The sequence below is a fragment of the Camarhynchus parvulus genome, chromosome 1A (assembly GCF_901933205.1).
Source record: "Camarhynchus parvulus chromosome 1A, STF_HiC, whole genome shotgun sequence".
NCBI lineage: Eukaryota > Metazoa > Chordata > Aves > Passeriformes > Thraupidae > Camarhynchus > Camarhynchus parvulus.
Genome location: NC_044586.1, coordinates 7,040,829 through 7,055,817, shown reverse-complemented (window position 1 = coordinate 7,055,817; position 14,989 = coordinate 7,040,829). Strand labels below are relative to the sequence as shown.

At 40.6% G+C, this 14,989-nt stretch overlaps 1 protein-coding gene across 2 annotated transcripts in view; it reads left to right on the top strand.

Annotated features, from left to right (window-relative positions):
- The window catches only part of WNT7B (Wnt family member 7B), a 96,887-nt gene extending 82,106 nt beyond the window's left edge, over positions 1-14,781 (top strand). For both annotated transcript variants that reach the window (XM_030959738.1, XM_030959737.1), the window contains exon 4: positions 11,428-14,781. In XM_030959738.1, coding sequence (XP_030815598.1) covers positions 11,428-11,907 — 480 coding nt within the window. In that variant the 3' untranslated portion in view covers positions 11,908-14,781. The remainder of the gene's footprint in view (positions 1-11,427) is intronic.
- The last annotated feature ends 208 nt before the right edge of the window (positions 14,782-14,989 follow it).

Below are 14,989 nucleotides of genomic sequence, written 5' to 3'. Positions count from 1 at the left end.
GGGCCACAGTCTTTTTTCCTAAAAATTGCTGCCACAGACATAAAAGAACTTAATTCAGCAGTTGACCATTGGAAGACCAGTTCCAGGTCTGATCACTTCCCCTAGGCTGGGAATTTCAGCTCAGCATCACAAATTGTGTTTGGAGGCGAAACAAGATGGAAGTCAACTCTTAAACTTGCCAGGGAGAATTTATTACTGCTAGATGCATTCCCATCCCTGCTTAAAGTGGCATCCTCTGTGGTGTGTGTGTGGCACCCCCATGAAGGTCCTGAGGCAGGTCCTGCTTGGAACATGCCACAGTCTAGATGTGAAAGAAGGACAAAAGAGCAAAAGCAGATACTGAGGTGGAAAACAGTGAAGTCCCAAGGACAGAAAGAGCTCATTATGTGAACCAGGCACTGATCATGGGTCCCCCAATTCTAAATACAGCCCAGTAACCACCAGACCACATTGCTGATTCTTATGAAGCACATTATATTTTACTTTTCATCAGAATTTCATAAGCAGAGGGACCTAAGCAAACCAAATAAGTGCATGTTTTTGCAGATACTTTTGGTAGCAGAATTCATGCAAATAAATTTTATTTAACAATTCTATGTTTTTTTTCAAATGTTTTTGCAAAAACCAAATGATAATACTTTCATATTTTAAGAAAGGAATACAAATGCTTGCAACACCAACAATACACTTTTTCCCATTATAAAAAATATTAATAGTATTTTGGAATTTATTAACTTTTTGTTGCATTTTTCAGTAGTTATTTATACTCATAGCTGTTTACTAACTCATTGTATTGCTTTCAAAAGCTAAGAATGACTGAAAGGATTTGGTGTCGTTTTTTGTTTTTAAGTGTAATCCATAAAATCCAGAGGAATGTGCTAATATAAAACATGGTTTTGGGGGTCACGTTTAGAAATAATATTGGTGTTGTGATACATATTTCCTTTAATTGAATATTCAGAGTTGTACAGTAAATAATATTTAGTGATTTTGGTTCTTCCAAGACAATTTGCTATTTGTATAAATTAGACATTTTGAATTCAAGACTGGTTGAAACTTAAGGTTAGAACAAAACTCTGGAACCTAGGTTATGCTTTCTGTGTTTCTGGGTTGGACCCTTACAAAACAGTTCCAAAATTTTCTGTAATTTCAGTGTGAAATCGCAAGTTCCTTCTGAGAATCCAGGTAGACTTGAAATCTGACCTACATTCACCTGAAATCTGCCTGTTTTGGGGGTTTTTGGTGAACCTGGGCTGCACTGTGAGCCTGACACAAAATCTGAAACCAGGGGGTTTTGCTTATGCATGGGTGTCATTGTTCCATACTCCACAAGGTCCTTATTCACACTCGAGTCAGAGATCACAGAATCACAAAATCACGGAATGGGTAAGGTTGGAAGGGTCCATCCCTCCCTTGCTGGCTCCTCCATTTGCCTGGGTACAACACTGAATTTCCATCTTTCATCTTTCTCCTTTTCCCCTCACAACACAACTGGGAAATGCTTGCACTGCCCTGAGAAAATCTGTCAGTGCCATCCTGCTGATCTGTATGTGGCTTGTCTTAAAATTGGAAACACTTTGGAGCCAAGTTTCTGGTTTATTGCTGCTATTATAAAGAACCAAAGTGCAGATATTTTATCCATGCTATGAATAGGAAGAAAAGGTAAGAAAGAAAACACAGGCAACAGGAAATTTTTAATTCCTTCATTGCTTTAGAAGTTCTCAGATATTTTCAAATAAGGTGTTTTCAATCTCAGAGTGGTAATGGACAGTAAAGTCAGTAAAGGAAGTGTGTGCTTTTGTGGCTTCCTACAGAGATTTCATGGCACTTTCACCATTTAAAATACCCTGCATTCACACCTGCAATGGTAAGGCTTGCAGTTCTTTTTTAGTCATTCCAAATTGGCTTTTTGAGTTAGCTAAGAGGAACAACTTTTAGCCAACAAATATGCTACCTTCCTTTTAGTCTTCTTTTTGAATCTCAGAGTCTTCCAAGACAGAAACATGAGGAAAAAAGGACACAAAAAGCTCCCAATCCAACACCAATTGTTGCCAACTTGCTCTGAAGTCAGTGGTGGGCCCTTGATGACCCCACTAGACATCTCCCAGGTGTCCAGAGGTTCATTGCTAGGATCATTAGTCAAGACTCTGGCCACTAGTTTTGACCCTCTAGCAATAATCTGAATGCTCTTTTATACCACCACAAGGACTTTCTCATGTGCTCTCAGAAATCTTGCCCATTCTGCATCTCTTCCAGCACTTGTCCCACACATGCCTGGGTGTCAGAGGGCTTTGTAAGTACAGCAGTGTGGCTTTAATAATTATTCTTCATTGGGATGCTCTCAAAAGCTGGCCTGCTGGTACTTCACTGCTGCTAAAAACAGAGCCCAGAGGAATTTTTCTTTGTGGAACAAGCAGCATGCTGTAAAAATAATTGCACAAACTTTGCAAACTGATGAGGGGGAAAACAGTCTTGGGGGGGTCTTTTACTTCTGTCTAGGGTTGAGATGTTCAATACAACCCTCTAACAAATGATCTCATTGGAAAAAAAAAAGACATTTAGGTTTCTCAGGGAATTTCTCATGACTGTGGAATGAATGAATGAATGAATACCCTAACTGCCCCACACTGCATCCCATATGGCTCTGCTCTGAATTTCTAGGAATTGTTTCAGCTAATGGCAGGTTTGCAAAGTTTCTGCCAAATTTGCAATAGGAAGCACCAGTGACAAAATCACAATCTTGGCATTGGTGCAGCTTGGAATAAATAAATGCTCAGGGATTCGTGGTGACACAAGACTCTCCTGATGGAAGATCTATGTTTGGTGGCAAAGTGGCACCACACGGTGTGAAAGAGCAGAGGAACAAACTTCCCTGTCAGTTTATAAACATCTGCTGTGATTTGGGATGGAAAGAGCAAGTGTGATAAATGAAAACAAGCCCCCAAAGGAGGACTAGTGTAAGTCTAACACAAATGTTACTGAAAGAACGTTTTGTTGCAAATCTGAAAGATTACAGAGAGATCTGTGGGCAAAACTTTGACAGAGTAATGAAAAATTAAATACCAACAAACCAAGCTGTTTTATGAGACAGCTTTCTACCATGTATTTTTAGAAATAAGTATCTTTCTTCTGGGATAAATGGACTTAGAGTAACATCTGGGAACACGCATCATTAAGCTTAACTTTTTGTTGAAAGTTTCAAAACAATGACTGTCTCTCATGGGAAATCTCATTTATAAAAATGGAGGTTTCTGTTTGTTTTTATGGGGTGAGTTAAAAGAACAAACTGACAAATTGGTAGCAGATTGCAGCTTTTACCAAAAAGTAGAAATGTTTCTAACAGTTTATCAATCAATTAGGCTCTTACAACAGACAGTGACTGTGGTTATGTGGAGAAAAATTGGCCCTTCCAGAAACACACCCATCACACTGAGTGCCAGCAACTCTGCCTGACACCATCCCAATATTTACTCCTTTGTTACAGCAATGGGGTTTTCCTGTTGTTTTTTGTTTTTTGTTGTTTTTTTTTTGAATGCCTGGAAGATGACAACAGCTTATTTTACGTATGAAACAATAAGAGTGTGGGGAAAAAAATAATTCAGGCTCTCTTCAGAAGAGATTTTTCAATTACTTGGGACAACATTTCCACCCAAGACATGGCTTTTTCTCATAGTTTCTGGTGCAATAGGCCTGTGATGCTGGGAAGGGGTTCTTTTGCTCACTTCCTTTGGCTGTAGAACAGCTAATGAGGTGATTGGTTAATTACCATTCATTACATATATACACATATAAAGATACAAAATTTTTATATATTATATTATATTATATTATATTATATTATATTATATTATATTATATTATATTATATTATATTATATTATATTATATTATATTATATTATATTATATTATATTATATTATATTATATTATATTATATTATATATACATAAACATACATAAATATATATCTTGTGTGCGCACATAATTATCAATATTTATACATATTTATGCATATGGTCTGTGCATATTTTATGTAAGACAGTGTTAGCTCCCTTCACCTCATGTGAAGCACTGTAATTAGTCAGCTCATTCCTGCAAGATGCACAGTGCCTAATTTGCTGCAGGCTGCCCCCACTGTCACCTGACAGGATGTAAAGATAAGAAGCAATGGTCAAAAAAAAAACCTGAGTAAAATGTTCTGAAGTCACAATGGAGGCTGAATCCCAGTTTCAAATGTGAAAGCCAACTAATTTTATGCTCTTATAAGCCTAAAGTATTCTTTAAAATGTGACTTTGTTTCCTAAGTCATTTCAGGGATGCAAAGAATGTTACTTTCCAGGTTTTACAGCCTCGGGTCCATCATTTGCTGAAAGTTTCTTTCTCTAAAAGTGACAAATTATTTCACTACACATGCCTTGTGACACCACTCATGAAAGAAAAGTTTTCAATAGTTGTGCTTCATGCCATACTTTCCATATTCCCACTTAAAATGATTTGCAGCCAGTTACATAAACCCAATCTCAAAAATTTTGGTGTTACTGCTTGGTGGGTTAGATGGATAACTAAGGACTTATCCATATGTCCTGAATATGCAAGCTTTGGCTCAAAATCTCATGAGGATAGATCTCCTTCTTCCAGTAGGGCTGGATTTGTTAGCTTATTTTTTTCTTCCAGAAACACACCCTTAGCACAGACTGCCAGCAGCTACATCTGGTACTACCCTGCTTTTTGAACAATTTGCTTTAAAATTAGAGGGGGGAACAGCCAAATATTTTAGGACTTGCTAAATGGTTTTGTTCAAGAAATGTGCATGCCCATGGGTACCATGTAATGCATGCAAGGCATGTATCAAACATCTAGTGAAATATCACTGCACGACCTCAAACCTGACACATCTGTTCTGCCTGACAGAATAAAACTACCAGTGAAATATTTTTAACTACTTCAGGTGATATTTCACCTTTAACCTGTTGTGGTTGTAAACCATAACAAAATCATTAAAAATAAACATTTCACTGTAAAAATAATATTCAGAATGTTTTAACCAATTGCAGCGATTTGTTGATCAAAAAATTTATTTTCTCTTCTCCTAGAAAAAGAAACACGGATGCATTAGGCTATTGTTCACCCTCATAACAGTAGGGACATCCATCAAATGGGCAGCAGGTCCCAAAATGCTGGGTTAATTTTCCTGGTAGCCAAGAGGAGAACTTGTGTAAAGAGTGCAGTGGGCTTTCCTCAGATTTTTCAATGCATTAAATGGGGACACTATGGAAGAGGGTGCCTTACCCAGGGAGGCAAGTGGAGAGCAGGAGGAGGTGAATTGGTATCTCCTGGCATCCCTGATGGTCCCCAGCCCTGCTCAGCTCTGGCCAGCGGCAGGGAAAATCCAGCTCATGCTGTGTCTGCAAAGCAGAGGCTCCCTGGTCCCATTAAACTGAACAACAAGGAAAGCAAGGATGTGACAAGAGGAATAAACACAGTAACTCAGTTCCCCATCCCACAGAATATAAATACTGTTGTGATGTTGATGGAACAGCTTCACAGAGGGGCAGAAAGAAAGCCATGCAGATGAAGTACCCTTATTCCTCTCCTGCTGGCTCCAAGCTCCCTCTTCACAGGAAGGGAACACAACCCAGGGAGACACACCATGAGCTGCTCAATTCTGGGCTCTGTGATCTGCTAGTAACAAAGAATAATTTCAGGACGTTTGTATTAGAAGAGTAGCATTGCGCCCTACTAATCTTGGTTACACCCCTGCCTATCCAAGGTAAAAAGTCAAACCCAAACAAACTGAGCTTGGATTCCCAGAGGGGTCCAGGAGATCAGCATTTTGTCAGCAGTGGTGGGCCTCAAGCTGCACTGAGATTTAGGTTAGCCTGTGCCCACATATCGTCAGCAAGCCATCAGCTCTCCTGGCTGCAGCTGCACGAGCACCAAAGAAGTGGTGACATCCTGTGACCAGAATCTGCCTCTTTTGGTAGTTATTACCCAAAACAAAAGTTGATCACTTACATATTTGATGAGGCAAAACTCTTCAAGTGCTTTATTTCTTTTTGATGCTTCAGTCAAAAAGTTATATGGATTTTGTTACATTCAACACTTGGAACAACAATGTGCATTTCCATTAAGGAAAACAAAAACCAGGAGGAGTAAACCAAAACACATGCACACACAAAATGTAACTATTGTTTTTACATATATATATTTGTAAAACTATTGTTTATATTATATATATATATATTATATATATATACACACACATACACATACACACACACACACATATATATATATTTATCCAAATATATATCCAAATTGGACTTTTACTATGTACAGAAACTGTATCTGATGTTATGCAGTTGGGGCTAGACATGGAACTTGAAAAGGTGAATATCTTTTAATGCATATAATTTTGTTTTATTTGTATGTAACTATACTATTGTTTTAACATATATATGTAAAACTATTGTTTATATATATGTGTATATATATATAGTTTTTATCCAAATAGGATTTTTACTATGTACAGAAACTGTACCTGATGTTATGCAGTTGGGTCTAGATATGGAACGTGAAAAAGTGAATTTCTTTCAATGCATATAATTTTGTTTTATTTTGGTCTTCACAAGTCTTTTTCTACTTAACTGGCAGCTGACAGGCCTCAAATTGCATTTTAAATGTATGATTTATATAGGTATAACAATATGTGGGATTAAGAAAGCTTTAACGTTCTGTTTCACAATTCATTTAACAAAGTAGCAGTAGTTAGAAAATTTTACTTGGCAAGATCATACTGGGGTGGGAGTGGGCCTGTATGTGGAAAAGGGACCTGAGAAATGTTCCTATGGTTAATCTGAGGCAGCACAGGCCAACGATGGGAATTTGCCCTGGGAGGTAGATGTTGCTGTAAACCATTCAAGATTAGATACGAGGCACTGACATATGACAAATGAAACTGCTGAGAGAGTGGCTCATAGGAGCTAATGATTTTCAATCTTTAATTAAGCACCTAGCTTGGCATAGTGTCTAAGATTTGGGTGAATAAGTACCTTTAGGGCTCAGGGTCAGAGCTTTGATGGGAATTTTGCTGAGGAAAGCTGAGCTGGGGAGACTTTTAGGAAGCTAAATGTTAGTTACTCTTCATTGAGAGCATTGAGCAAACAGGGTCAGATCCGGCCACCTCTGCCAGTCCCATGGCACCTCCCTGGCAAATGGGAAGCTGCTCAAGGTACCACACAGAGAGAAATTCCTCTGGAGGGCCAGGACATGCTGGCGTGTCAGCAAGGAAGGGCACTCTGCAGCATCTGGGTGGAAAGAGGGGAAAAAATGCTGCTCAGAATCTGCTTAGTTTGGGCCTCGTCTTCCCTGACCTCCAAGTCTTTGGGCACAATTTTATACCCACAGCTGACTGTGGGCACACAAATTATAGCATTCAGGAATTTAACTACCTGATGATTGGGCCTCTGCTCAGTGTTGTAACCCCAAGCATTCCACATTCATGAGAGAAGCCTCCAAAAAAAATTTTAAAAAACCTGCAAGATTGGCTTCAGGAGCATGAATTAATACTTCTTGAAACTTCTGATTTTTTGAGCCTGTGTGGCTTGCATTTGCAAGTCCTCCTAGCTTCAAAAATAGTGGGAATCTTTGAAAAAACACAGCAGTGAAATCAGGTTTCTGCTCACCAAAATGAATCACAAAACTGGACCTTCAGAAAGAGAATGGCAAAAAAAGAAAAAATATCAAGAGTTGGGATAAAGTTGATGGAGATTGTACTATAGAGGCTGCCAGGTAGTGTCTATAAATAATATATTCATAATGTATGTAATAATGTATATAAACATCAGCACCTCAACCAAATACACACAGGCAAACAATTATTATACAGACAGACAGGCATCCATATATAAATATACATTTCTAAAGATGTCACCCAGGACACCAAAATGGGTGATGTCTGTCTTTCAGGAGCAATGACACCTTCTAGTGTATCAGGGAAGCACATCAGAGGCTCCTTGGGACAGTGTTGAACCCACAGAAAAATAAGGAGCCTCATGAACTTCACCTCCTCCCACTCTCTTAGCAAGCTACTGACTTGGCCTTGTCAACCAAAATGTAGACACCAGAAAAACATGTAGGGCATGACAAAATATGGACCCTTCAGCAAGATTTATTGCTCAGGGAAGAGTACAGCTCAGGGGTGACAGATCCCATTGTCAGTGCTCTCCTGGAAATCCTCAGATCCTCGTGCTCTTTGGTGGAGGTGTAAAAGTTGTATCCATCCACCTCTTGTCATGGATTTTGTTGCAGTTCTTACAGCTGCAACTGCATGTTGAGAAAGCTGTAGGAATGGGTATGTTTCAACAAAACCGAACATTTTTCAGCACAGCTTCATGTCAAGCACAACTTCTAAGCATGTTTTTATATATATATATATATATATACACATCTAAATATCAATAGATTATTTGAACCCAGATTCGTGGAACAGGATTGAAGTCTTATTTAGGGGTCTTTGGAAAAAGACCTTCTCCATAGGCCAGAAATGGATACAGAGGAGACCCTGGAGACCCCTAAAAGACGCCAGTGTGTGTCACAGTGCATCCATCTCCTCACTGCCACTGAAGAGCTGCTGCAGCAGAAGGTGGCAAGTTTTCTCTTCTGTCAGTATGGGAGACAGGAAATGTATTCCAGTGTCCAAAAACCCAGCTCATCACAGCCTTGCTGATTTTCTTCTTTTAGAGCAGTTGCAGCTATAGGAATTTCTTCCCCAACTCAGCAAACCTTGCTGGGAAACGCCTTTTCTGCCTCCGATAGGATAACTTGACTTTCACCCTGGTAAAGCCTGTGGTTCCAGAAGGTCTGAGGTAGGACCAGACTGAGGTCAGACCTCAGCAGGGGCTGCAGCTCCTCCTGAGGGGAACAGGAGGGGCAGGCCCTGAGCTCTGCTCTCTGGGACCAGGGACAGGAGCCAGGGAATGGCTGGAGCTGGGTCAGGGGAGGGTCAGACTGGGGATCAGGGAAAGGTTCTTCCCCCAGAGGGTGTCGGGCACTGCCCAGGCTCCCCAGGGAATGGTCACGGCCCCAAGGCTGCCAGGAGCATTTGGACAATGCTCTCAGGGAGGCACAGGGTGGGACTTTGGAGTTGTCCTGAGCTGGACTGGAAGGGTCCCTTCCAGCTCAGAATATTTTATGATTCTTGCATAGGTTGCTCAGCTATCTCATGCTTGCTACCGTATGTTGGTAAGGGAGAATCAGATCCAAATATTCTCTTTAATATTGAAACCCCAGAAATCTGGGAAAAAACAAACCATACAATTTAAGTGAAACTCAAACAACTCAGGAGGGTGCCCTCTATTTGCAGGGATAACCAGATCTGTACAGCTTTTATTTTAAGGCCAGTTTCTGAAGCAGTAAGCATTTTTTACTCCCTCCTACTTCATTATGCCATTGTACTCAGATTTCGGCCCTTTTATCCTTTGCCCATTTCAGTCATGTTCTGGGATCTGCAGCGAAACCGCTACAGGAGATGGTCTGCAGCATCAGTAATGCTTTCAGACAAGCTCCCTAGCTCATGTTTCTTTGTTAGCATCCCGTTGCAAAGGGGAAAGATCAGCTTGCTTTGTTCTTAGGCCTTGATTTTCATAAGCTAATGATGGCTGTGGGTGTAATTATGGTCAGCCTTAAGTGGTAACGCAAGGGCAGAGAAACAGAGAGGCGCTTCCATGGGGCTGCCTTCCCCCTGCTGCACACACGGGGCAGGAGGATATCGCTGCCTTCCCCCAGCACAACCTGGCCTGGTGTCCTAGTTCAGGGCAAATTTGGGAGAAAACCCCCAAAGGGGCTCCTCTAGGAAAGCAGATTCAATTGTCCCCTCTCCCCAGCTGGTCCGGGAGAAAATACCTCCTTGGAGTAAAGTGGGAAAAAACTGTTTATTAAACAATAAAACTTAATATTAATCAATAAAATCCCTTGCTGCTCCAAAAGAGATGTCAAACTCAGAAAGTCCCCTGCCCAGGTTGCAGTTCAGTTCACTCAGTCTCTTATAAATCAGTCTCTGATCAATCAGTCTCTGCTCAGTCCCTCCAGTGCTGGAAATGCCACGGCCCAGGCCCGGCCCGGTGCCCACAGCTGGAGCTGCCGGTGCTCTGCTGGGTGTTCTGTCCAGAGCAGGGTTAAACAGGTTCAAAGAAAAGGGAAAAAGGAAAAAAACTGCAGTCCAGGGAACTTCTCTGCCTCAGCTAGCTAAACTAACTAAAAGCAAAGGAGAGCTCTGTCCCACTGTCTGTCCATCTGCAGACAGCACAGTCCAGTAGCAGGAAGGAGTGAGTGCAGTGTCTGAAAACAAATTGTGTGCTTCTTCTCTCCCCTCTTCACTCTCTGCAACAAGTCTTAAAGGTGCAAAACTTATTATTCAGCATAAACAGAACAAGATGGCTGGGGATAAAAGCATCATATAGTCTACCTAGGACACCCAGTGCAGGAGGGATGTGCCAGGTGTGACACGGCTGGGCTGCCGCAGGAACAGCAGTGTGGCAGTGGAGCATCAAACTGAGCACCCACCCCCAAGTTTGTGTCACTTCTGACTCTGAATTAAACCCCTCTGGCTGAACCTCCTCTACAACAGCAATGCATTTCTCTTCTCTCCTGCTCAACAGTACTCTGTTGAGCAGGATCCTTCAGGGGGATTTTTTTCCCCTCTAATGATGTGTTATCATTGCCCTGATGGAAAAAAAAAGGTATTTGTGGCTGATTGTTTGCTGAATTGTTGGATTAAATACTGCAATGAGTGCTGCTTTTTTAGGGAATGGGACATTCTGTGGGTGGATTAGTACATAAGTTTACCACTGGTGGTGTTGGTATAGGTACATAGGAAAAGTCTTTAATTATGCAGTGAATACAGGATCATAAAATGGTTTGGGTTGGAGGTGATCTTAGAGATCATCTAGTTCCAGCCCCTGCATGTAGGCTTATTCAGTCTCACAGCTCTTCTTAAGCATTCTTTGATCATTACTCAATGCAATTAAGTATTTTGAATCTTATGCCACTTAACCCACAAACCCATTCTTGTTTTCTGTTTTCAAAATGAAAATGATTTGAAAAAAATTTAAATCCCCTGTGGCTCTAAAGAAATGTCTCCTAAAACGTAAGTAAATATTCTCCAACATTTGGAAAAAGAATGGAAATATTTTCCCAAGAAAATGACAAGGCGCTGTATTTCCAACCAGGTCCAAGGGTATTTCCAACCCTTGAAACAAAATGTTATGAGCATTGTGCTGGGAGGTGAGAAGATTTATAAAGCATGCATTTGAAAAATTTCAACCAGCAGTAACGAATATTCATATGAACTAAACAGATTGAGGTTTAGGCAGGCTTGCAACATTATTTTTCCTGCAGTAACAATATGCAAATGTCTGTACACATAGGTTCTCGAAGAGAGGATGAAATTGGAGTGCAAGTGTCACGGAGTTTCAGGTTCCTGTACAACCAAGACCTGCTGGACCACGCTTCCTAAATTCAGAGAGATTGGATATATTTTGAAAGAGAAATACAACGCCGCCGTGCAAGTGGAGGTGGTAAGAGCCAGTAGACTGAGACAGCCAACCTTCCTGAAGATCAAGCAGATTAAGAGCTACCAGAAACCCATGGAAACGGATTTAGTGTACATTGAAAAGTCACCCAACTACTGTGAGGAAGATGCTTCCACGGGGAGCGTCGGTACCCAGGGACGGCTCTGCAACCGCACCTCTCCCAACGCGGACGGGTGCGACATGATGTGCTGCGGAAGGGGGTACAACACACACCAGTACACCAAGGTGTGGCAGTGCAATTGCAAATTCCACTGGTGCTGCTTTGTCAAGTGCAACACGTGCAGCGAGAGGACAGAGGTGTTCACCTGCAAATAGCGGCGCCGCGCGCGAGCGCGCAGAGCAAAGCGCCGCGAGCGAGGAAAGTGGAGTACAACAAACAACGACAGCATCATTTTGCACATCTGATCCTCTTGGGGGAAAGAACCCCAGCCAACACCACAACAACCACTCCCTCCCCACAACTACCTATTCTTCTAAGGATGGTGCATTTTGGCTGGCTGGCTGTTGTAACTGCTTTGGAAACAAGGGCAACAGGATTAAGGTGATGTTGACAACCACATGAAACTTTCTCTCTGTCTCTCTCTCTTTTTTATTTTTTTTGAAACTACAATCTGGGTGTTGTAGAGTTCTCTTAGTGTTTTAAATTATACATATCAGAGAAGCTGATTGCATTGCAGCTCCCATGACATTTAAAAGAAAAAGACATTTTCTCCTATTTTACAGCAACAAAACTGTCTGGCCCTGTGCAAACAAAGACTTTTTTTAACGAAATGAAATCTTCACTGACTAGAACACAGCATTCTCTCTGCAAAAACCAAAATTTCTAAGAAAGCAGATAGAGAGAAAACAACAGGTAGGGAGCAAAATGTATGGCAGAAACACTCCACTATCAGTTTGGAAAAAAACCCCAACAAGCATTCACAAAATTACATCAGCTGCCAGTGACACTGGAACTCTTTGAATGAACATTAAAAATAATTATTTATGGTTTTAATAGTATCAAAAATTTCTAAGCACTAACGGGTAGCTATGTCTTAATTCTGTACTAAATGTAAACTTATTGGAACTCTGACTGTATGACTTTTGTATTTGGTTCTGCCTAAGTTCTTCAATGCTACTGATCTGTTGTCACTCCACTATTAGAGAGCTCAATTACTGTAGGCCTTAAGCAATTGCCAGAATGGAGCGAAAACATGAAACTTTGGTTACCAATGTTTGATATTGACTTTTACCACTTGCCTCCTGAATAAGAATGACTTTTTCAGACTCAGGCCTGAGGTGTGGAGCACCTGCTCACAGCTCCTCATAGGGAGTTTTAGGATACAAAGATGTGCTTCAACAGGTATCACAGGTTTTGCTTTGACAATGAATGCACTGGCAGGGTCTTCCAGGCATTGTGTTTTCCCTTTAATGGTTGAAAGTTAGTATTTTCAAGACTTTTAAGAAACTTATGCTCAGTATGCACTCAGAAGTTGATAAAAGTCTGGCAGCTGAGCTCTAGGTTGCTGCAACCTCTGAGCTGTCATGGCTTCACGAGCATAAGAAAGTCAAAATTTGGGTTAATCTGTGTCATCATTATTTTAAGGCTGGCAATAGAGTACCTCCTGGTAAGCACATGAATGTTAAAAGAAAGAAGCTCACTTCTTAATAGCACTCAATCCTAATTCCCACACCTTTTCCCTATGAGAGATTTTAAAAACAGCCTCAGATATTTTACTGCTGTAAAATCTAGTGTTTTAACCCCAAGAGCCCAGACATGCCCACTTAGACCCACAGCCCATTTAACCATGTAATTGTTTGCTTGTCCCAAGGGCCCCTGCCTGATTTTCTGAAAACTTGGATTAAAAATTTCCTTCCATCTGCATATCTGCATTTTTAGCTTTTGTTTAATTTTTGTTCCTTATGTTGAGGGGCTGCAGAGCCATGAACCCCTCCCCACCTAACATGGAAGCACTTGTCCATCCACATGGTGCTCTTGGGGCAAGGGGCTGGTGGACCTGGAGCTCCACCAGCTCCCGTGCTGGATATGTGAATGAGCCAGAATTACCTCTGCAATTTGTGGACCTGTATTATCAAAGGTAACTGATGATTTGGGGACCTTCATTTGAACACTTTCTGACCCCAAGCACTTACCCTGTGAAAATCAGACCCCTTTGATGACTCCTTCACAGAGCAATGTAAAATTGCTTTTTTTTTCCTTTTTTGATGTTGCTATTGATTTCTAACTGCCAGCCTTGGCACAAATGAGTGCAACTTCACAGAAGTCAACAGGGGCCCCCAAAGTACTAGATTCACTCCATGTAATTTAAAGTCCCTTGGACTCATGGGTATTGTTGTTGAATAATAGTGATGATACTGTACTTTCACTACATTCTTGACAGGAAGCAAATAAAGCTCCCAAACACAGTAATGCACAGTCTTATGGTACTAGATACTGTAAATTTATTAGAATAGTATTTGTTAAGTACAATTGAGGAATCCAATTAAGTTATATTATTGTATATCGTTTAAATGTCTATAGAGTATTTTAAATTATTGCGAACTACACTGCGTTAGAGAAAAGAAAAAAAAGGAAAAAAGGTTATATATTATAACACCAACCACTCCAAAAAGTGGACCAAAGTGACACTTTCTCTCTTCCACATCCCTATTTGAAGTAGCTCTGTCTGCTACTGTAAGACCACTGTAACAGTCCCATGACTGGGTGAGCAGTCTAGAATGTAAAGTTTCAGAGCATCCTACAAAAGCTTTGCTCATGTGGAGGTGCAGCATTCCAAAAGGTGCTGTATGGCACAAAGCAGGGGCTGGCAGTGGGAATGCTTGGACTTCGAAATATGTCCCATGGAAAAGCAGTTCTGGTCAGAAAATACCATTACCACTAATATTACAGAAACACTCCCCAAAGTGACAACTTTTAACAAAGGTGTCTGTGAATAGAAGTGGGTTACACACAACTTTTATTTTTAAAAATGTAGTTTGGTGTCAAAGACCTGTGACAATAGAGGTTGGAACACGACCAGTAACATGTGGTTTAACCATACCTTAGCCATGACAAAACTCAAAATACTTTATGTTATTAAAGAACTTAAGAGCAAAGATCAATTTGTTTACTATGTTAATGTTTTGTGGCAAGCAGAAAACAAAAGATGAAATGTATGTCCATTAAAACTTAATTTTTTCCCCTTCCAATTCCTTTTCCTTTTATTTGTTCTTTGTTAAGGGAAAAAATAAAAGGCAACAGGGCCTTATGAAAAGACCATTTGTGTATAGGCTTCTCCACATTAGAAATGATAGGTGAATTCCAAGTCTTATACAGTTTTTGTGTTCCAGGAAAAATAGTAATGAACATGACTATGTGTGGTATCAGTCTTGAGTCATCTACCTACACCAGTGCTAC